At 37.9% G+C, this 23,085-nt stretch overlaps 1 protein-coding gene across 12 annotated transcripts in view; it reads right to left on the bottom strand.

Annotated features, from left to right (window-relative positions):
- Nucleotides 1–23,085, bottom strand: part of MPDZ (multiple PDZ domain crumbs cell polarity complex component) — a 264,202-nt gene that overhangs the window by 81,774 nt on the left and 159,343 nt on the right. For 6 of the 12 annotated variants that reach the window (XR_003790781.1, XR_003790780.1, XR_003790786.1 and 3 more), the window contains 9 exons: nt 22,631–22,721; nt 21,724–21,767; nt 20,782–20,904; nt 19,419–19,523; nt 18,750–18,862; nt 17,599–17,722; nt 15,465–15,743; nt 8,730–8,788; nt 7,440–7,978 (listed from right to left, as the gene is read on the bottom strand). Coding sequence is in view for 4 of the 12 variants with exons in the window: in XM_029202750.1 (XP_029058583.1) it covers nt 15,597–15,743; nt 17,599–17,722; nt 18,750–18,862; nt 19,419–19,523; nt 20,782–20,904; nt 21,724–21,767; nt 22,631–22,721 (747 nt within the window). In the remaining 8 variants the exon portion in view is untranslated. Of the gene's footprint in view, nt 1–7,232; nt 7,979–8,729; nt 8,789–11,333; nt 13,772–14,335; nt 15,744–17,598; nt 17,723–18,749; nt 18,863–19,418; nt 19,524–20,781; nt 21,317–21,723; nt 21,768–22,630; nt 22,722–23,085 lie in introns of those variants that run through there. The other 6 variants (XM_029202750.1, XM_029202753.1, XM_029202751.1 and 3 more) reach the window with 4 other exon arrangements.

Genomic DNA, 23,085 nt, shown 5'->3' with positions numbered 1-23,085 from the left:
ATTTCCATGGGGAAGGCAGATGAAAATAAATTAACTCCAACTCACAGATACAATCTGAGAAACAGTGAACTTTAATCAGCCATTATTCATTCATCTCCTTTGCTCCAACTTCAAACATACAAGATTAATGCTTGTCTAATTTCCCTCAATCAAGTTAATATGGGAAGATACTATTATTATAAGTTATTTAAGTACTGAATTTTTTTAAAGAAGAATTCAAATCACTTTTAAATACTTGTGTTCAATGAAAAGAGTCACTCACTGTCAGGAAACCTGAGTTTCAGTCCCACTTTTACCATAGATTGTTGGTAACTTTGAAGATGGCTCCTCTATAATATTAGTGAATTAGATTAGATTCTTTCACAATTTAAATTTTTTAACCTTATGTAAAGTCAAGAATTTTCAGGCCTTTTATTTAGTATTGGCTTTGGAATGATTCTATGCCAGGCCCATAATACGTGATCAAGGTTTTGGTCAAATTTAACAAGCTGGAGAGATGGTAGATAATTGGAATACTAAAATATACCCATGCACAAGAACTTACCAAGGAAGAAGAGCCAACCTGGAAACATATTTGAATATTAAAGGACTGGCTTGTACTCTACAACCTAATCTTCCCATATGAGCTAAATTACTTTGTTGCAACTTCGTGGGTATGTCAAAAGCTGACCCAGTACTTCCCTCTCCAGTTCCATGTTCTCTGCATGTTGGACAATGCACAGAGGGTTTCCTTTTTACCACTCACAACTCATTTAATTCCTTAAAAATAATAAACACAGTCTCTCTACCTTCCTTGCTTTCGATTCCTTTAGGAAAAAAAAAATATTTCTCTCTTAAAAAGGAAACGTTTTGGGCTTCCCTGGTGGCGCAGTGGTTGAGAGTCCGCCTGCTGATGCAGGGGACACGGGTTCGTGCCCCGGTCCGGGAGGATCCCACATGCTGCGGAGCGGCTCAGGGCCCGTGAGCCATGGCCGCTGAGCCTGTGCGTCTGGAGCCTGTGCTCCGCAACGGGAGAGGCCACGGCATTGGGAGGCCCGTGTACCGACAAAAAAAAAAAAAAAAGGAAATGTATTATGGCGTGCTATGTGATACATGTCATATTTTATGGGGGTAAAAAGCTGAGTGAGACCCAATATAGCCAGAAGCTCAAAATCTATTGGGGAAGAGATTATATTATAGCCAAATGACTTTAACAGATCAAAGACTAGTGTGGTAGAGGTGTGCTTCCTTAAAATGTATTACTTGGAACTCGAGTCTGACCAGATATTTTTGGTCAGTTTGGTTTGGAAAATGGTATCCCACACTCTGTGAAGATTTACAATATACTGCTATATTTGACATTCTGAGAAGTCTGACATAAAACAACTTGCTTTAACTGAGTATAACCAATGTTCCAATAATTTATTTTCAGACCATAGAAGATTTTTTTAAAGTAATATGTAACACTTGAAACATGCTATGCCAGAGATGAAATTTTATGAGTATAAGAAGAAGAAAGACGAGTTCTGATTAATAATAATCAGTGTTCTAAGTACTTGCCATGAGAAGAACACACACCAACTCATTAAAGAGAAAACTTCATGAAGAATAAATGATTTGAGCTGGGTCTTGAAGGGTGAATAACCCAGGGACGGGTTAAGGAAAACATAATTTCAGAAAAAGTTAAGTGGGACTTCCCTGGTGGTTTAGTGGTTAAGAATCCGCCTGCCAGTGCAGGGGGCACGGGCTCAAGCCCTGGTCCGGGAAGATTCCACGTGCCATGGAGCAACTAAGCCCATGTGCCACAACTACTGAGCCTGTGCTCTAGAGCCCGCATGCCACAACTACTGAAGCCCGCGTGCCTAGAGCCCGTGCTCTGCACCAAGAGAAGCCACCTCAGTGAGAAGCCTGCTCACCGTAATGAAGAGTAGCCCCCGCTCGCCGCAACTAGAGAAAGCCTGCGCACAGCAACAGAGACCCAACACAGCCAAAAAAAATTAATTAAATAAATAAATTTTAAAAGAAAGAAAAAGGTTAAGTGTAAATAGAATCATGGAGGCCAATATGTACCAACCAGGTTTGGAAAATTATAAACAGAATGATAGGACTAGAGCTTCTTCGGAACAGAACTGGTGAATTAGACAGGAAAATTTGGGGCCAAGTGCTAGATGACTCAAATACTAAGCAACGTATGGACTTATTTTTTCTACACAGTGGGAAGCCTAAGACATGTTTGGGCAGAGCGGCACGACTGAACAACCAGTCCAAAAGAGTAATGTTAGTGACACAAATGGATCAAAGAAAATAGGAGCCTTACATTTGAAAGTAAAATCAGAACTCACAAAGAACCAGTTCCTTTTTCACTTCTAGAGTTCTTGAACACACCCAATGGTTTTCTTCGAAATCTCCACAAGTGTTTGACTCATCCTCCTTCACTAGTGAAGTCCAGTTTTCCTAGAACGCCAGTACTCAGCACATCCCAAACACTAGTTTTTCTATGTCAATTATTTAAACTTTTAACAGAATACAACATCAGTAGACCATCTAGACCAAGGACAAAGACAAGAACAATAAAAGGTCTCGGTAAAAGAGTCAGGAAACATGAAGTGGGGCTTTGAGTCAAGGTCAAGCTGGGAGGCAAAATAACCACTCTGACCTGCTGACTGCAGAATGAGAATACACTCTGTCCCTCCCTGTCTCTGCTCAGCACACACCCTGAAAAACAGGTCTAGACCCCTGGCAGTGAACACATAGCACTGACCTGGGGAGGAGAGCACTGCTCAACTGTCTTTGCAGTTCAAGTAAGCGAAGTTTTTCCCCTTAATAAACCCGTCTGTGTCCAGGCTAACCACAGGCTAGAGAAGTGGTTAAACATGTTCCAAGTTCTATTCTCAACCACTATCCTCTTCATCTCCAGCTATTCCCCTCCCACAAAATTTCTGAAACACTAGCCATTCAGGAGTTAGAGACATCCTCTGTATGGGGACTTGAATGTTTGCATGTGGGAAACAGAAGTGCCATGGTCCTTGCTGCCCTCACTACTATAGACTTTCTTAACTGATAATGAAATGCACTCCCCTAACCAGGGAGTGAGATGTTTCCTCCACGTCATCAAACCTACCCAAGTCATCCAACGCCCCCTCCCTCAGTTGGATGACTTGGAGTGTCTACTTTTGTCAGATGGTGGGTTGTCCACAGGCGAGGTGTGGGGAAGGGGACAGAGTCAAGGCACTGCTGGTGGATTCAAGCAACTGTCAACTGGGGGTCATCACTCAAGGTTAACAGGGCACTGAGTGCCCTTCCCCTCAGCTTCCGGGTCCTTACGCTGGATGATTCTTTCTCCCCCTCCCACTTTAAGCCCTTTCATTCCTTTTATTCCTCATTCTTTCTCCCTCACCAGCCATATTTGATATAGCTTTGGAGAATGAAAACACTGTGCATTAAGAACCTAAACTTTTTCCTCCAATATTTTGGCCAGCAGCTACTTTGAGAGTGTGCCTGTATTATACTGTGGCTGGGGAGGGAAGAAAGGCTTTTTTTAGGAGAGAGAAAGAGAGAAAGATAGGTGGGGAGCAGAGGGGGTGGAGTGAGAGCTATGCAATGCATAGAAAACGCATATTTTCACAGTTCCAGATACAGTCCTGTTACATGTTTGTGCATCACTCTATATCGCATATGCCCACCTCGCCTTCCCTACACATTCTCCCAAGCAGACAGATGACAGATTTCTTTTTTTCCTTTTTTCTTTTTTTTTTTGCTTGGTATCATTTATGTACATGTTGAAACCAGGTAATGGGATGATTTTGCCAAAAAAAGTGGTCAGAGTTAAAGATTAAATCTACTTCCTATGGGCTACTCTGTGCTTCCCTCCATGACAGTCAAGGCGTATATGGAGTTTCTGGGTTAGCCAGCAGTCCTGTTGGTCAACCTGCTGTACCTGTCAGGCACAAGGGGCCATTCCAGCCTGAAGACGGAGGAAAGAAACAGGGCAACACAGAGTGCGAGGAAAGGACTTGGGAAATGAACAGGGGAGGGGATGTAATTTTTAATCCCTTCTGTGAGAGTAAAAGATTAGGATAATGTAAAGATCAATCAAAAGATGTTTAAGAAGGTTTAATGAGCATCAAAACTAAGGTTTCGGGCTTCCCTGGTGGCGCAGTGGTTGAGAGCCCGCCTGCCGATGCAGGGGACACGGGATCGTGCCCCAGTCCGGGAAGATCCCACATGCCGCGGAGCGGCTGGGCCCGTGAGCCATGGCCGCTGAGCCTGCGCGTCCGGAGCCTGCGCTCCGCAACGGGAGAGGCCACAGCAGTGATGAGGCCCACGTACCGCAAAAAAAAAAAAAAAACAAAACTAAGGTTTCATAAATGAAATAAATACTTAGACTCCTTTCAGTTATATATTTTGGTTGCCAGTCTGTGCTTCTTTGAATATAGCCCATTTATGTTTGGGTTACATATAAATTATAGTTCACCCACTGATCACGTTGTTAATGAAAATCAGCTTTAGATTTCAAGTCTACCATGTAATATGTACTGGGAATTTGGAGAGGGCCCACGAGAAAGCAAAAGAGATTGAGGAGTTGACAAATACGCTAAGGACAGAAAAGGCTGAGTCACCTGGGATGGCACATTTCACTATGGAAGACTAGGGTTTCGGTGAAGGCAATGAGGCTTTATGAAACTGTCCAATCACTTAACTCCAACAAACTTCGTTTTCTTCATTTGTCAAGAAGATGTTGCAAGCACTTCTTCTAGATGAAATGTTACAGCAATTCTGAGGATGAGCTGTGGTCCTTCAGCCTTTGCAGTAAACAACTGGTTGGAAGTGGGGTCTTCCCCTGATGGTTGCAGTCAGATTGCCCTTTCGCTCTCAGTTGACCTTAAATGAGTTCTTACTAAGGACAGTCCTTAAGATTATGACACTTCTTGAGGAAATGCTTGCCATCACTGCCCCTTCCCACTTTTCCAGTCCAAGGCAAAGACCACACACCCTTTCATTTCCAGGAATTTAGCTCTTATCTATTTCTCTAAGAGAGGCAACAAATCATCTTTCTACAGTGGTAAACAACAGTGAAAAGAATCACAAGGATAGAAACAATGATGGTATTGCAAGGGAACTGCTCTAATGGGACACAAACACTTTCACTAAAGGGAGAGGGTTGTTTGGTGGAGGGAGAATGGAAGGTTAGGGAAGATCCTACAGGGGATGTCCCTACAGTCACTGAGCCTCTAATCAATCATCTGTTTCTAGGAAACATTCACTTTCTAAAGAGTTCATGCAGAATACAGGTGAAAAAATATTTCCTGGACCAAGAAGTTCTCTGGTTAACAACTCTTATTTATCAAAAATAAAATCCAAAGTTCTGTATGTTCAGTTTTCTGTTAATACTTTATTGTGATTATACTTCAAGCCAAATCTACACTAGAGAAACTGAAATATCTAGATTATAGCTTTACTTCACTTCTCCATCATGCCACCTGTAATGATGCTTCTCAGAGGACTTCAGACTGAAGGGCAGAGGAAATATTCTTTTCTTTGCATGATATCAAGTGGTACCATTGGAATGGACTATTCTCATTATCATTAGTATTACCTAAGGTAGAAGTCAAGGAGATAAACAAGGCCTTAGTACTAATATTTATGAAGATTTATTGTTTGTCCAGCAGACGCTGCACTCAATTTGTTATGTTGTGGAAAGTGGGTTTGATTAAATAAGATACACATTTTTTCTTTTTCATAATAAAGACTATCTTGGGGAGTAACTTCAACTGAGTAAGAAGTAACCTTGCTTCAATTACATTCCAGAAAGGTTAAAACCATTCTGCCAGCATCTAGCTAGATACCAAGCGTTCCCATGGAAACCATCCACTGGCCCGAAGTTTTGGGGATGTCCGCAGAAACAAACAGCAGCTGCATTCGCCCTTCAACCCCTTGAGACACCTTGTACACTTTTCCTACCTCCTCAGAAAGTGAAAAATATCCATGACTTACCACCATTCTCTTAGTCTCCTCTTCTCAAAGTTAAACAAAAAGTTTGAAAAGAAGGAAGAGACAAAAGTTGCAGAAAATGCAAACTAGCATTGGCCCCACTGGCATTATTTTTGGTTTCTTTTTCCTTGATCTGTCCAAGTCTATCCCAAAATGATTCTATCATTCATTTATGCACAGTTACTGAACACTTACGAAGGTCTCAGTATTTATATGCAATATGTGAGATTTTGTAAATTCCGCTTTTTGTCTCTGAAGTATAATTATAATTGACCCTGCCCTTTTGTTTTCCATTGACTCTGAAGAAGTCCATATTTAACTTTCATATCCAATAGTAGAAATCTTATCAGAATAGGCTTGGGGCTAATGATCTTCTCCCTTTCTCTAAACTAACTTTTGTCCTTCTTCCTCCCTTCCTTCTTTCTCTCCCTCACCCCTCTCCACACTGTTGAGCAAAACTCCTGAGCTAACATTATTTTCAGTAGAATAACAGAGCCCGTAAGGTACACAAAATAAAGCAACACGGTACAACTACCTGCTATAAAATGGGTGTGTCCAAGACACAGTAATGATAAAAAGCGTGGAAAGATCATGCTTGGGAGTGAGTGTTGGGTTTGTTCTTTAATGGATTTATCGTTAATATTTTTAAAAAATTACGTAACACAAAATCTAAAAAACATACACCACCTCACACTTTTGGAAAAGAGTGGTATATATGTCATTCATTAATAAAGCATTGTAGGAGGAGTAGGGATATTTCATTTCTAGAACTGTGTAACAGGAAAATGACAGAATATATATTTAGACAGTATTGGTCAATCTGAGAACTCTGAATCCAAAAATCCATACATGTGTGGTTTAGATAATATACAATAACAATGATCTATGCTTTGAAACTTTAAAAACTTTCATATCCATTACGTATCTCAACTTTAAAAAACCTAGATGGAAGATATTATCTCCATTAAGAAATATATTTGGCAAAACTAAGTATCTGGCCTTAGTAAAGGAATTTATGGCTCTAATCCCATTTTTTTCTCCTTCAAGTAGGGAACATTTTCCACAGTCCCATTCAAATTCTTTAGTAACTAAATTTCTATTCTCTCTTGTATTCAGAATCCCCATATAGAAAGTTAAGGTATTTTAATAACTGTTTCTTGTTTTCACTTGAAAGTTGAAAAACAGATAAGTTTTCTAAGTAGGAACACCATCGCAAGTATCAAAAAAAGAAATATGATCCATGGTCATAAAGGAAAACTTACCAAAGCTTTTCACACTTTAGGACTTCCCATCCCAGCTTTCACAGGAGCTCATCTACCTGCAAATGATCACTTCTGCACAGGTGGTTACAGACACATATATTCTTTGGGATCTCAATGCTTTACAAAGGTTTAAGGTGATTCTTGACTCTTCACTGGCTTCCAATATTCAGGTAATTGAAACGTATGATTTATGTTATAAATACCCATAAACTATTTTATTAACAAGTGGGGATTGAGAATGCTTTATAAGTTTACTTCACCCAATGTCCAAACCTAGAAATTAGGCTTACATGTACTAGTCATCTGCTCTCCGGTACAGAAAAACATCACCCTTCACTGCACCCAAAGAAAAGCATGCTGCAGGATCCCATATAGAAGCTTCCATTCGCTCAACCCTCACCTAAATCTTTAACAGTATGAACTGTCAGAGCCAGGTCTTCAAAGAACTTGAAGCTTATTTTATAGTCAAACGTGATTTTCAGTTGGGAGAAGTCCTCTTTAAAAGCTAATTCCCTTTCCTTAAATCCTTAGGGGGAAAAAAACACAAAAATTTAACTACTAGTAGTGCATACAATTTCCACCTTACATTTCCCCAACTTATTTAGTATCAATCACTTGAGAAATAATACCTAATGTGGAACAAAGGAGGATCTGACAGAGTCTGATCTCACCAACTTCCTTCTAGAAGACTGTTTAGTCTACCAAGCTCATTTCTTCATTCCCTCCCTTCTGAAAAGAGGCTGTACCTAAAAAGGAAGATGAAAATAAAATTTATTTATCCTAATTAACTGAACGTAGAGGACTGAGGAGGAGAGATTATAGGGTGATGGATATTGTACAACTTCCCATTTACTTTTCAAAACGAGAAACTTGGCTTATTATGCAAGCAACGGGGCTCAGATTGATGATAAAACCTCTCACTAGGTTTAAATAACTCCCATCCCCAAAATATCTTATTTAAAATATTAAGGAGTGACACATCTGCTTCACCAACGAATGAGACTATGCCATTCTCAGTTTTCCTGGAATCATTTTTGATTTTGCTTTCCGTTCTAGCAGAAATTATGAGGATGTTTCTAGAATGAGAAACTAAGAGGACACTTCCCAAGTTTATGTTTAAAGTTGGGATATAAATTAACAGTAGTGACAGCACACTCTGCTCCAGATGACCCCCACGATTCCACTAGAGATATCATTGCAGCCCTGAAGTTACACTGATTTTAGAAATATTAACAATATTTCTATCATTTACCAAGGGCCACCACACGCAGACACTTCATCTCTTTTGACACTAAAAGAGCTGTGAGGAAGATGCTATTATTCCTTTTTTACAGTTAAGGAGGCAGAGGCTCAGAGAGATCAGCTGCCTTTCAGTCAGGGACCAAGACAGGATATGAACCCAGGGCCTTGAGACCCAGAGGCCCATGCTCTTTACACTGCATTTCAGAGAAATCTAGAGCTCCTTCAGTGTTAAGACATTTATCAGCTCTGACTTACATTCATTCAAGGCAGTCAAAGTAGGTATTGAGACACTGATGACTTCATTACATGAATACCTGTAACGTACAGAAAGGAAAAGCTTTAGAAAAAAAAAAACTCAACTACTGAATAGAAGAACTAATAGTCAGGTACTTACAAATAAATGCAGATGAATGGGCTGAACCTAATTCCCATAGTTTTAGTTATCCAAATGGAAAGAAAAATTATAAATGTATATTTAAAAATGTATAATTCCTTTATTTATTAACCCTAAGATTAAAGAGTAAAAGATGAAAAAAATCATATGCTTCCTAGCCTTAAATTTTTTTTCTTTAAAGTGAGCCAGCATCCTCTATCATAAAATGAACACCTGGCACCAGATCTCCTATTTTGATGAAAACTGTACCTGAAAAAGAATATTTTACTTGTCCTTTTTATTTTTAAAATGTAAGCTATAAATATATACCTAATTATAAGAAAAATAATAGGTGTGTATAACAAATATCATAAAAGCATTTTAAAAATCATTCTGAAGCTAAAACTGGAAGTTGCTGGTTGTACTTTTAACTGCATAGGTATCCAACTGCAACAAAATGAAGTTATGAGAATTCACATTCCTTAAATGAAGAAAATACATAGTAAGTTTTACAAAGTTCAGTGACATCTCTGAAATAGCTGTAGTAAAATATATTATCTATATGCATAATTATTATACTGACATCTTTTCTAGAGTAGCTCCTTTTTTTTTTTGAACACTGGGGTGCATGCAACTTTTTTTTTTTTAGGATTTTTCACGTGTTAACATTCTAACATCTTTATTGGAGTGTAATTGCTTTACAATGTTTTGTTAGCTTCTGCTTTATAACAAAGTGAATCAGCTGTGTGTATACAAATATCCCCATATCCCCTCCCTCTTGCCTCTCCCTCCCACCCTTCCTATCCCACCCCTCTAGGTGGTCACAAAGCACTGAGCTGATCTCCCCGTGCTATGCGGCTGCTTCCCACTAGCTATTTTACATTTGGTAGTGTACATATGTCAATGCTACAGAGCAGCTACTTCTTAAAGAATTGAACAAGTTGATAAATATCTGAGTGATAACTGGCCAATCTAATTTGTACCTACAGTAAGAAGTCAAATCAACTTATTTAGGATTCCATTAGTAAATTTCTCTTCTTAACTAATGCATAGTAAGTAAAAATGTAAACTTAAAATACTCCCTTGCTGGCTTGAGAAAAATCTTTTCCTAAATGGGACTGACACATATTTTAATATTCACAGAAAGGACAAAGACCATGACTCTAATAATGACTTACTTTAAAAATCAGGTAAATAGTTAATCATTTAACTTACAGAATTGCATGTTTACCTCAAAAAATAAGTATGTTAGGCTATGTTTCTTATGTATTGTGTTGCCTTTCTCAAATGTGTCTGCAGCCAGTGAATGAACATATTTTATACTCAGTTGAGAGATTTTTATCAGTACACTTAAAGGCAGCAGGGTGCATAATTACGTATGCCTGCCATCTGCATCACCCTCCAGGTGCAGGAGACATTAGCTTTATTTAATATTACCACAACATTAATTTTACTCCATTAATTTATGTCATTTGTCCTTTATTTCAAACTCAGATTGCCAAAACTAAAGCATCAGAGGTGATGACCCAATTCTGATTTTAGTGAAAGTCTTATAAACAAAATCTTAAATAACCTCATTAGCTCAGAATACTCTTAAAACAGGAATTGACTGGCTTGCTTTTACTTTTTAAAAAAGGAGTCTACAAACAAAACCTTTCCGATTTTGGTATAATAGTTTCTTCCAAAGAGAGAGTATATTGTGAGATCATTTTTGTAGGGCTCACTGATAAGGCACTAGAAAATACTAAATCATATCATGAAAAAGGTATTTTCTTTTAGTTCCTTTAAGTCCAGGAGAGTCTCTATTGCGTCATTATCGCCATTCTAGTATTTGCAACTCTCCCTTTCTGACAGAGAGCAGACCTCAAGTTCTGATCCTTGGTAGGCAACTGTATTTTGATAGAATTCAACAACATCACTTTTGCTCATAATTACCCTAAATTTATGGCAAATTATATTGGTTTTCCACTTGAAGTAGTGAGATATAACTCCTTTTTAAAGCACATTTAAGTTAAACAGGAGTCTAAAGATATTTAGTAATTAATAGTAGAGTTATATGAGGATATGGGAAACAGCATGAAGATTGTATGCAAAACAACTGAAATTTTGGTATAAGTTGATTTGCATCCAACTTCAGAAGAAAAAGACATGGTAATACAAAAATGAAAACGGAAGTCTATTTAAAGAAGGCTACTGAATTTACATTACTCTATGTCTTCCAGGATATAATACTACAATAACTCTTACCATTTCTTGATAGCTTATCATGTGCATGGTATTAGTGCTTTAAATACAGTTATCTCAGTTAATTTTCCAAAGCAAGGTAAACCTGTAAGTTTTACTGAATGGAATAAAGGACCTTTAGGTAAATGAAATTCAGAGAGTAGAACCTTGAATGCCAAATATTTCAAGGTAGACTCAGGTGAAAAAATCACAACTTCTAATACATCAATAAGAAAAGAAGAGGAAAAGTAGGTTTTCCAAGGATAATTGTTTATTTCTGAAAATCCACATGTGAGGAGGAGAATGGGGGAAGGAGGGAGAAAGGATCACAAAGAATCAGTGAATGACACGACTTTCTGAAAAATGTCCAGTATTAAATGAATAAGTTAAGTCTCCCTCTTAGAAGCTGCCTAAAGCAGTTTTTCTTTGATGGCAGTACTTTCTGAAACTTCAAGAAACATTTTCAGCGAGAGAATTCTGAGATCATTACCACAGATTTGCCTCTGTCTTGACAGAATTCCTTGGAAGGACCTACAATTGAACTTTCAGTACTTGGATGATAAATAAAATTCCTAGACAAATTATACAATTTTTTCTAATTCACATAAAATGGAGTACCTGTATTTTGAAGGAAAAAAGAAGCTGCAATGTCAAAAATCAAAGTAACCATATTTGCTTTGCCTAGTTTCCACGCTCTTCATTTAGAAATGTTCTTGTCACCAACATGTTTTTTTCCTCCTGAGGTAACAGAGGCCAATCCCACCTTACAAATAGCTCCCTTTAGGAAAGGTCAAAGTCAAACATTAATTCCTCGTAGACAAAGTTGAGGAACATCTTTGCACAAATCAAATGCATTCCAGAATACTTGTCACTGACATGAAACAACACACCAGGGCTGCTGAAAGCTGGTGATGATAGTTTCGACATTCCCACACCTAGACCCAAGAAAGCATACTCATTCTTGTCTCCCTGCAGGCATCTTTTCAACTTCTCCACTCACCGTGATGGAGATCTGAAGACAGGCACTAAATCTCTGGCATTCTCAGACAATAAGCTAGATGACCAGGTCTAAGACAGCTTGGCATGGTATACCTCAGAGCAGGGAAGAGCTTACTTTGCTTCTTCGAATCTATCAAAATCAGCTTTATCAAGATTCTTAAAATGGAAAAAAAAAGCTCCTTTTTCTTGTCTTTCATGAATTTTAATCTTTTATGCTCCCAGTTCCATCACTGTTCTGACGTACGGGCTCTACTGACTTGCCACACCGCATTGCTACATCTGCTGCTATAAATCAGCAGGTGTTGAAATCAAATACATCATCACCATCACCATCATTTTGGAGGGGTCACAAAGAACACCAGAAATATGCAATACTCACCAATGTAATTTAAGCACAAAAACAAATACTCTGAACCTATTATGGGCCAGCCACAATCTTGAGTTGTACATGGTCTTGAGTTGCACAAGGAATTAACACTATAACGTTCAAGTCTTCAAACTCTTTGATCACTTTCTTCCTTCTCCACGGAGAACTCTTACATTTCCAAGAAAGAATAACATAGGAAGCATAAGCCTTTGTCACTCTCTCTAATGTTGATGCATCGATATTCTTTCCCTCTCAATCTTCTTTTCCTTCCTTCCTTCATTCCTTCCCTCTCTTTCTTCACTTCTACATGCTTTGACTTTGTTAATTAGTAGCAGTTCAGGAGGGGAGCTTATCCCCAGCGTTTTACATTCTTAAGTGGCATTCCCACTGCTTCCTGTTTTGCATTCAGTATGAAGGCTGCAGCTAGCTTAACTAAAACAAGGTAAGACCATGAAATTAATCACGACCTATATATAATTCAATCATTTACATGCTGAACAAAAATGTATAGAGCCCCTCCTATTTGCCAGGCACAGTGATAGTAGCTAAGGATATAAAAACATCCAAGATACTATACTGGTGTGTCCTAGGGCTTCCGTAGCAAAGTTCCACAAACAAGGTGGTTTACAACAACAGAAATTTATTCTCACAGTCTTGGAGGCCAGATATCTGAAATCAAGGGGTCAGCAGGGACAAGTTATCTCTGAAGACTCCAGAGAATAAACCTTCCTCATCTCTTCAGCTTCTGGTGGTTCCAGGTACTCTGTTTTGTTTTTTGTTTGTTTGGTCCCCATCTTTACACAGCCTTCTTCTTCTGTCTCTGTGTCTCTACATAGCCTTCTCTTAAGGATTTAGGGTCCACTGTAATCCAGCATGACGTCATTTTAACCGAACTGATTACATCCACAAAGACCCTATTTCCAAATAAGGTCACATTCTGAGGTTCTTAGTAGACATGAACTTGGGGGCAATGCTCTACAGGCTAGTACAGATACCCAGCTGGGTGCTCTCACTGGAGTGCCTTCACACATTTACTCAAACTTCAATATGGTTGGTTAACTGGCCTTCCTAGGGTGTGCCACAGAGTGGCCTCCGTAAAATCTTTGCTGGTTAAAACATAAAAGTGGGTGGCTCAGCTTCCAGCAGCCAACCGTGAGAGGATCTTGACATGCCTTCATGACAGAGGGCCATTAATTGGTGAGTAAGAGGTTAGACGTGTCACTGGGATAGTAAAATGAGTTTTGTTACCTCAAGTACCTCAGTTTACAATAGCTGGTTGGGGAGAATAGCTTCCGAATTGATGCAACGTGTAGTTGTGTCATTCGTTTCGTATATCTAAGAATCACAGAATTTTTACATTTTAGAACTTGATATAAGCTTTGAGATAAAATCACCTATCATTTTACAGATGAGATAAATCAGAGGGAATGCATATGTTCATTAGCTAATTAGGGGAAGAACTGGTAGAACAAAGGTTCCTCAATTCCTTGCTCAGTGTTCAAATCAGATTTTTCATGTTCATTATTACAAATAATTTTCATTATGACTTCTTCTACCTGAACATGCTTTAACTCTTGACTACTCTAAAGAACAACTTGTAATATTGCATCACTCGTAGCGTTTCAGAAAAGCACATACAGGCACAACACCTCTCTTTTTTTAATGCTGTTTATCTTCCTCTGCTCCATGAGGAGTCTGTGCATTTTTAGCATTAGTAAAAATTCTGGGCATAAAAAGCTTTGAGCTTTTCATAATGTTGTTGTCCAGAGTTTCTCTAACTGTAAAACTATGGACACCATATGTTCAGTTAGACATGATAAAAGCCAATTTTAAATTGTAAATCTTGAACAGTATAATAAAGCTTTTCCCCAGTAAAAAGAACAAAATAAAAATGCCTGCTTTTTTTTGTGCACCATGAAACTTCTTATTTATTCACTTCAATTCCGCATTTACACAAAAGCGCTGTAATAAAATATCTGTACACTACTTTTGTTACAAATATAGATAATATTTAAAGTGACTTTATATATTCTACTGTAGGAGTTTCACGCTCTAAAATGGGAATGAACACATGATAATTCCTCACCAGTTGTCTCAATAAACAGCTCCATCTGTTTCCCTTAGTCTTAAACTATTGTATTATAAGATGTTAATATAAGGCAATGAAATGAACTTATGTTAATCCCCTTAATTTTTCTATCAATTTACTAATGGCATACAACCAAAATAATTACTAACACATTGCTTTTTCTCTGTCATTAAGATTAATACTAATTGAAAACCAACTGCACAGCACACTGACACAGTTTCAGTGTTGCATCCCTTAAAACCATCACTAACAATTCGGAGAGCCTCCTATGCTCCTGCGTGGTTAGCAAGGCTGCTTTCTAGAGAAACTGCAGTCAATACAGGGCAGCGTCATCATTTCACTTATAGAAATGTGAAAATATTGTATAATAGGTCAAAAATGAAAACGAACAGCAAGATGTGCAATAAGTGGTTTCTTTACAAACTTAGGAACATTGCTTCCTGTTGTTATTTACCCAATCTTGAAGCCCGTTTTAGGAGAAAACTATATATGTGCGTATTAGAGCTGGGAGTTGCAATGTTTTAATAATAGTCAACATTTTTAAATACTGAAAGTATTTTTAAACATTTTCAGTACAACTTTTTTCTTTTCTGTTTTAGTTAGAAGTGGGGAGAGAAGGTGGATTAACAGAACGCATTTTTATAAAACTTGAGATTTTCTTCTTTATTTTATATTTTCAATTTTCACCTTAATTTCATGAGACCGTTTCCCCTTGGTTAGCTTTTGAATGATTTTTTTTCCTTTCTCTACTAACCAGTTGAGCCCATATTAATTTCTGCCCACGTGATTATAAAATGTCATATATCTTCAGGAAGAAAGACTGGATTTATCTATGCAAAGAGCCCTTCTCGTTGAGTTTCCATCACAAAATGCAAAGAGAAAGGGAAAGTGATGCTAGGTTGTAAGAAAATCATTTCCATATGAGAAAAACAAATTTACATGCGATTTTTTCCTACAGTTTTGAAGAGCCGGATGAACACAGCCCAGGAGGAGTGCACAGGACCAGTTCCACTCTCTTTGTAGCATGGGATGTAAGTGAGAAGTTGAGTTGGCTCAATTCTGGCAGCTAATTCAGGAGAGAACCATCAAAGTGACGGTGCCTTTTGTCCGCTTAAGGATGGAAACGGCTTCTTCATGTGTTACCCCTTCTAGACTCTGCCCGTTGACAGCAATGATCTGATCACCCCTCTTTAGACGCCCATCTTCAGAGGCTGCTCCCTGCAATTATAAAGTGGCTTGTTTACTTCTCAAAAAATGCTGCCTTGCAGTTACACAACAGAAAAAGATCCAAACAAGAATGTGAATTGCTCTGCATGTACACACACATTGCTCTCAGCGCTCCACAGGTGCTCCAAAGCCATTAAGCAATGACGAACAGACACAAAGGAAGCCTTTCTCCTAAATGGCTTCAGCACTGAGATTCCAATTTGAGAGAGAATTTAGCAGTCAATAGATTAGTTGGATGGCTTTTTGGCTGTTCAGCACAGCAGTTGGTAGGAACTCAAATTAATAAAGAATATTTGGGAATATGCTTAGTAGGGATGATTTCATAGAATCCAAGATTTTTTATCCTATAAAGAAGACCTACAGAAAGAAAACAAAGGATTAGCAGTTTTACAGGACAAAAGCAGTTTTATAGGACAAGGGCATGAGGGCCACCAGACCCAAAGGTTTGCAGAAGCACAAAAGCCCACATGTATGCTGACAAGGACAGGATAAGGCACAAGTCGTGCTAACTCTAATTCTTTCTTTGTCTTTCAAAAGGTGGCTTAAGCTGCTTGATTCTTTACTTCCCAAGGGTGGACAGTCTTCATATTCCTTATGGGCCCTAAATGATTAAGACTAAACACAGACACTGCTGTTTGGAAAAGAACCTCATCTTAGGCATAAGTATAGTAGGCAATTATGCAATTAAATATAAGATTAAAAATATGGAAAAGTTAATGAGGAATCCATAATGATGAAATTCTTAAAATATGTTCTAACTAGCATGCCTTAAATAAATTGTTCCGAGGCTGAGAAAAAGGACTGCATGACTCTTCTATTTACTGGCAAATGCTGTTTGTATTTTTGGACATACCAATGGCTTTAAAAAATCTCATAAATTAAGCCTATAGCTAGAGAGAGAGCTATAGCTATAGATACAGCACTTTAAATTGGTGAAAAATAATTTTTTTTTCAAAATAATAGAATGAAACCTCCCTATTTAAAGGACTATAATACTAATCTAAAGCTCCTGTACCAAATCTTTTAATGGGTCTAACATAATTTTGTTTCCTCTGTGGTATAAAATTTTGAGAATCTGAATTTTCTCCTGCAGGAAATTTTGTCATTCCTAAAAATTGTCTTAACAAAAAATTAACAATAATTATATCGGTTTAAGTTATTTTAATAGCTTCACCAATGTTGTTAATAACTTTATTTGTATTCTAAATTTTCTTACCAAAGAAGAGGATGCTATATGATTATAACTATATACCAACAGTTTTCTTTTCTTTATTGAATCCCTTGAATGCAAATAGCTGATCTGTGGTAGGTGATAGAGCTGCTGGATACTCCTTAATATTTTTCGTAGTTATTTTTCTATTCCATTCAATGAAATGAAACTTGCAAAATAAATGCCCTACTAACTAGTTATTCTCCTTATGTATTTTATGTACTTTTCTGTGCCTGTTTTATATTTCACAACAAAAAATGCAAAGAAAAAAAATGTCAGGTCTCTTTAGCATACACATATGTAAAATGTCCTATTTGCAAAAGACGTTCAATCACATACAACTTGTTTCCAAAGGGAAACAATCAGGCCTGACTGTCTAACGTTCATTAATAGTTTTATGTATATTGTCGAGAGCACCCATGGAACTTCAATTTGAGCCTATTTTCCTTTAAACATAACTAAATCTCAAACTGGGCAAACATATCTAATGACCTATTCCTGTAGGGATTTCCACAAGAAAAGAATCAACTGTTAATCATTGGGCGTTACCTCAAGCCATAAACTAGTAAGCCCGCTGCTGACCACCATTAATGAATGCTTAGGGGGGAAGAGGGTGGTTAAAATTTGCAAGCTTACCTTCGGGAACACTGTTTTAACATAAATGGGTAAATCTCCGTGAGGGCTGCCATATCCTCCTACTATACTGAAGCCCAAGCCATCTGGTCCTCGGTCTAGTGCAATAGACTTACACTGAGGAGGTCTACAGTAAAGGGGAGAAAAAAAAGAGTCTTTAGACTTTTAAAAAATAGATATATATATGGCATATATATATGTATCTCCATGAATCTGTACGTTACGGGTTAGCTGACATCCACCTAAAGCTAGTATAACTCTCTGTGTTACCGACAGTTGAGTACATCACGGGTATTTTGGGGATGCTTAAATTGTCAGTGTGTGCTGTGCTATGTTTCTTAAATTTACATAATCTAATGAAATACTACTTAACACCCTATTCTCTTACTCATGTATACTACCCTTAACCTAACATATTCATGGCAAGCTCTCATTGTATAAAGCAGCTCCTTCCTTTTCCAGTTTATTTAAAGTGAGAGGCTAAACTGCCAAAGACTATGATGGAATAAGTCATAAACATCAGTATTCCCAAGCTCAGAGACAAAAATAGATGATAAGAAATATAAAAGCTGCATCAAATTATGTAAAAATTCCAACATGCTCCTCTCTCTATATTCTAATTCTTGTGTACTCAATTTTTGGGTAACTGTGAATTTTTTTTTTTAATCACAAGTATGATTCATTAAATGATTAGGCAATGTTGGAATTTTTAAAAGGATAGATTGACCCCCAAGACTAAAATGTTCCCTCAAAAAACTCAGAGATGGGGCTTCCCTGGTGGCGCAGTGGTTGAGAGTCCGCCTGCCGATGCAGGGGACACAGGTTCGTGCCCCGGTCCAGGAAAATCCCACATGCCGTGGAGCGGCTGGGCCCGCGAGCCATGGCCACTGAGCCTGCGCGTCTGGAGCCTGTGCTCCGCAACTGGAGAGGCCACAACAGTGAGAGGCCCACGTACCACAAAAAAAAAAACCTCAGAGATGAAGATGTGGGAAGAGTAGTAGCATGCATGCATATCTGCTTGTCTATCTATCCACCTACCATTCCATAATCAAAGAGTTTAGAAACACTTGGTTTTCATATTTTATACCTCATCTTCCGTCATTTCACCTTTACGTGGGTAACAGGGACATACAAACCATAGTATATGAGCTCACCCTAAATCATCGTGAAATATACTGCTTGACGTCAGCCCAGTGAAAGAAAGACTAGAACTGGCAGGCTCCTGCTGATGACCTGTGACCACACTCACATCTCCTCCAGCAACCACCTGTACACAGGAGAAATATAAAGAGAAAAAACACACGCTCATGTGGCTAGGAAGACATCGTAATTTTTCTTCAAAAAGAGCACTGGGAATAAAATGTGTATTTTATCATCCACTTAATCATTTCTGTTAGCATAAATTCAGGAATTTCATAAGGTCCAGAGGCCTCTTCAACTGACACTAAGAATATGCTACTAATTCAATTCTACCAAGTTCTTTGATGCTTTTCAAACATGGTTTCACATGCAATTGTTTTCCAAAGATCTTTAGAATGTAAGTCACTCAATCACACCACTTAAAATTTCAGCAATTAATCATTTCCTGCCAAGACCATGAATTTTCCCCCTAAGATATAAAGTATGAAATGATAGATGCATCAGGATAAAATGTGACAGAATGCGTTTCCTATGTACTTTCTTGGAATTCTCAAAGTAATCATTTATGTTCAAGGGAAACAGTAAATACAATAATAGGAGATTTAATCATTTTATAGCTTTAACATTAAATCTCATGTGTCCTCAAGCTACCCATATTAGAAGAGTTGGGATAAAAATCTTACCTGCATTTCAATGGAGCCAGAGGCATTTTTCAGAAAGTTAACTGCCTGGGTGTGAGTCATCCCCTCAGTGGATGTGCCACAGATAGTGACAATCCTATCCCCAACCTGCGAGGGAGAGAAATAGCCATCTGCTACAACAGCCATGGAGAGTGGGATGATTTCCTTCCCTACCTTCCACACCACATATATACTACTAATCAGCAATAGAAATAGAACCAAGGAAACCTCCAATTCCAAGCAGCAGCGACCACAAAGAGAAGCTGCAAGTAATGGCTGAGTTCTATCATCTTTGGTGCAATGGGCAGGGAATCACGCTTCCCTTTTCTTTGTTTCTCCTGGTTAAGACATTACTTCCTATTAAAAGAATACCATATCTGCTATCTTTTGGGAACCAGAATCTCTCTGGATATTATTATTATACACATTAGCTGTGACTCTAAGTCAAGAGTTGGCAAACTACGGCTGACAGGCCAAGACTGGCCACTGTTTATTTTGGTTAATAAAATCTGGTTGGAGGACAGACATGATCATTTGGCTGCTTTCACAAGGCAGAGTTGAATAGTTGCAACAGGGACACACATGTATGTCCTGCAAAGCCTAAAATATTCATCTCGTCCTTTACAGAAAAGTTTTCTGACCCCTGTGTTACGCGTACAATGTTTTTAAGTGCCAGTCATAAATTTACATAGCAAAGGGAAATAGAACCATTACCGATTTAGACAGTATTTAAATAGTGTTTATGGTTTGAGACCATTTTTAAGGCATGAGGCCATATAGATTTTACTTTATAGAGATTGAGTTACTTTAATGGAATATTCACATGATTTCAGAACTGGGCAGTTAGCATAAATTCTATCATAGTGCTCTACATATGCAAAATCCCTCAATTTTGAATCAAGCTTTGTATAGTTTCACATTGTAAGTCATGTTTACACTAAACTTTTGCAAAACTATGAACAAATGCAACATAAATGACAATTTTCAATTTAATAAAGTTAAACCAGCATTTAAACCAAAAAAACACATAAAGAAAAAATTTCACTTCATTCTGGCAATACCTTCTGAGAATACCTTCTGTTTTATTTTAACTTCTTCCACAGGGTTTCAAACAAGTAAAAAATATTAAGAAATAACTATAAATCATCCCATTTCATTTACTTGAAAATCTGTATACAACAACAAATTCTCCTCTCTTTTAACTTTCTTCATCTTTTACCCAAAGCAAGCCCTGATGTGGCTGGGTAAGCGGATTTAAAAGTTGACAGACATCTCAAACTGCCTGCAACAGTTGGCCAGAGTCAAAGGGTTTATAAAACCTTTTGACAGATTTGCTAGGGCTACCAGAGCTATCAGTAAAACTTACTCTGAGTTTCTGGGTCTGAGCTGCAACTCCATTCGGGTGCATCATTGCAATAAATATAGGAACATCACCGAGCGGGCTGCCCACTCCTCCGGCAATGCTGATCCCCAATGAGTCAGTGGGTCCCTGCCATTGGACAGACAGAGTATTTTGGTCAAACTGATATTTTTAATTGGATTTTGGTCTCTTTGGCACAATATTCTATAGTTAACTTTGATCTTCTAGATGTGAGGGCGGAAAATGATGCCCAAGAAAATTGTATTACTTTATTTGATACAGGTCCTTAATGTGATTTAGAAAAATAAGCATCTGTTCAGGAGTTAAAGAAATCAAAACTAAATGAAAATCATGCTACAGGGAATGAGGAAAATCAAGGAAGCTGATGAAGTGAAAAGGAATCAGAGAGACCCGTGTTCAAAGCCAGAAACCCACACTTACAAACGCTGGGATCTGGAACAAGTCCACTGCTTTCAATGAATCCCTAGATCTTCACGGACAAAATGGAGATTACCGTGCCTCTCACAAAGGGCTGCAGTGACTATTAAATGAAATGACGATGGTATGAAGTGTCTACAAGTGTGCTCAGCACTTATATCTGCTTTTATTTTCTCTGTTGTGCGTGGCTATCAGAGGAATCTGTTTCAGGAGAATGGGAAATCTCTGTTGAAGGCAAAGGCTAATTTATCCTAATATGAGAAGTGAGAGAGACCCGGCATTATTTTGCGTGGGGCTGGGTTGATACCATTTGTGGCAATAAAGAGTACACCAAAAATGATTTTTCAAACAAGGAAATTCAGCAAAGACTGCATTGGGCTATTTCCACTGCACATAATACATATTTTATCAGATGGTACTATAAAATAGTAAGGCAGCTAACAGGAAAATGCATATGCAGATGCCTTTGGAGTCAAAAGAGTTTATATTGTTTCCTCTCTCCCAAGTTACCTTTTTAATTTCAACTGCTCTTAATCCCTGTATTTCAGATGCCACTGTAAATAGGAAAAAGATAAAATATGGTTATTAGTGCATTTTTAATGTTAGTTTAAATTTCAGTTGATGTCTACAGCTAGATGGGACTAAGTGAGGTACCCTAATTTTTTTTGCAAAGGGGGTTTCAAAGTTACTAGCACACATGATTAAATCTGTCTTACAGAGGGACTTCCCAGTTGGAAAAATGCACACACCATCCTGTTTCTTCCTTCTTATTTCAAGCATTGCTTACACAACTCCATAATCCACTTTGAATGAGTTAAGGACAGGATGTGCTTTGGATAGAAAGACATGTGCACAGCTGAGAGAAATAAAGTCATGGAAGCATTAAAAAGAATCCATGGACTTAAGTGCCTAAATTTCTAGAATATTAGTTACATTGCAAACAGAGACTGCCATATGGTTAGTTTCTTCAATTTGAACAACTTTCAACCAATGCTCCAAGCCAAAAAACCCTCTGCCTCATGATTTCATGTAATTAAAACACAGGAGGATCATATTAATTTTATCAACCAAATTTCTTGCAATCTTCATGGAGAAAGAAAGCTTCACTTAATGGGATCTTCTGATATATTGGTGTTACATTAAACAGAAAAAGGGAATAAAAATCAAATACAAAAATCTGCTTCGCAAGAAAAAATTGCAGGATCCTGATTCTAATGTTTAGTATACCTCGTAGGGAAAACATCAAGTGGGAAATGCCGCTATAGGCATTGCTTCATGCTCTTCTGAATTTTTGCACCTATACTAGGGTTTGGGATGATTTAGAGGAAAGAGGGCTTCAGAAGTAAAGTAAAACAGGGGAAAAAATCACGGTTGACGGCCAAAATTCAAACCACTTAAAATTTCAATCCAATCTTACATGCATTCTTCTTTGAGCTGCTTTCCAGTGACTCAGATGTACTGGATCCCGCAAGTGGAAAAGTGAACGATGACAGGCTCCCTTCACTCATCTACAAATACATAACAGTTGTTTTAGAAAGTTTGGGAAGTAATAATACCCGCTAAATATGACTTATTTCAGAATTCGTTTAATGGGCTTAGAAATACTTGTTAAGCAACAGTGGCGTTTGGTAATTTGAAGGGCAATCAATATGGAGAGTTTCCACTGAGTTTTCTCTTTTTTTTTTTTTCTTTTTTAGGAAAAATCTGTCCAATGACATAAATAAATTAAAGGCAAAAGAACGGATGCAACTGATTCCAACCTTCCTAAAACTTTAGTGGATTTTCATAATCTCACCCAAGCTAATCTTCTCTAAATTTAAACAAATGCTGTACATAGATGGGGACTTCAACAACTGCAGAATTAGGGCCAGT

Source organism: Monodon monoceros, unplaced genomic scaffold (assembly GCF_005190385.1).
Source record: "Monodon monoceros isolate NGI ecotype Baffin Bay Population unplaced genomic scaffold, NGI_Narwhal_1 Super_Scaffold_5, whole genome shotgun sequence".
Lineage (NCBI taxonomy): Eukaryota > Metazoa > Chordata > Mammalia > Artiodactyla > Monodontidae > Monodon > Monodon monoceros.
The sequence above is the reverse complement of the archived record's forward strand: the minus strand, read 5'-3'. Positions and strand labels throughout refer to the sequence as shown.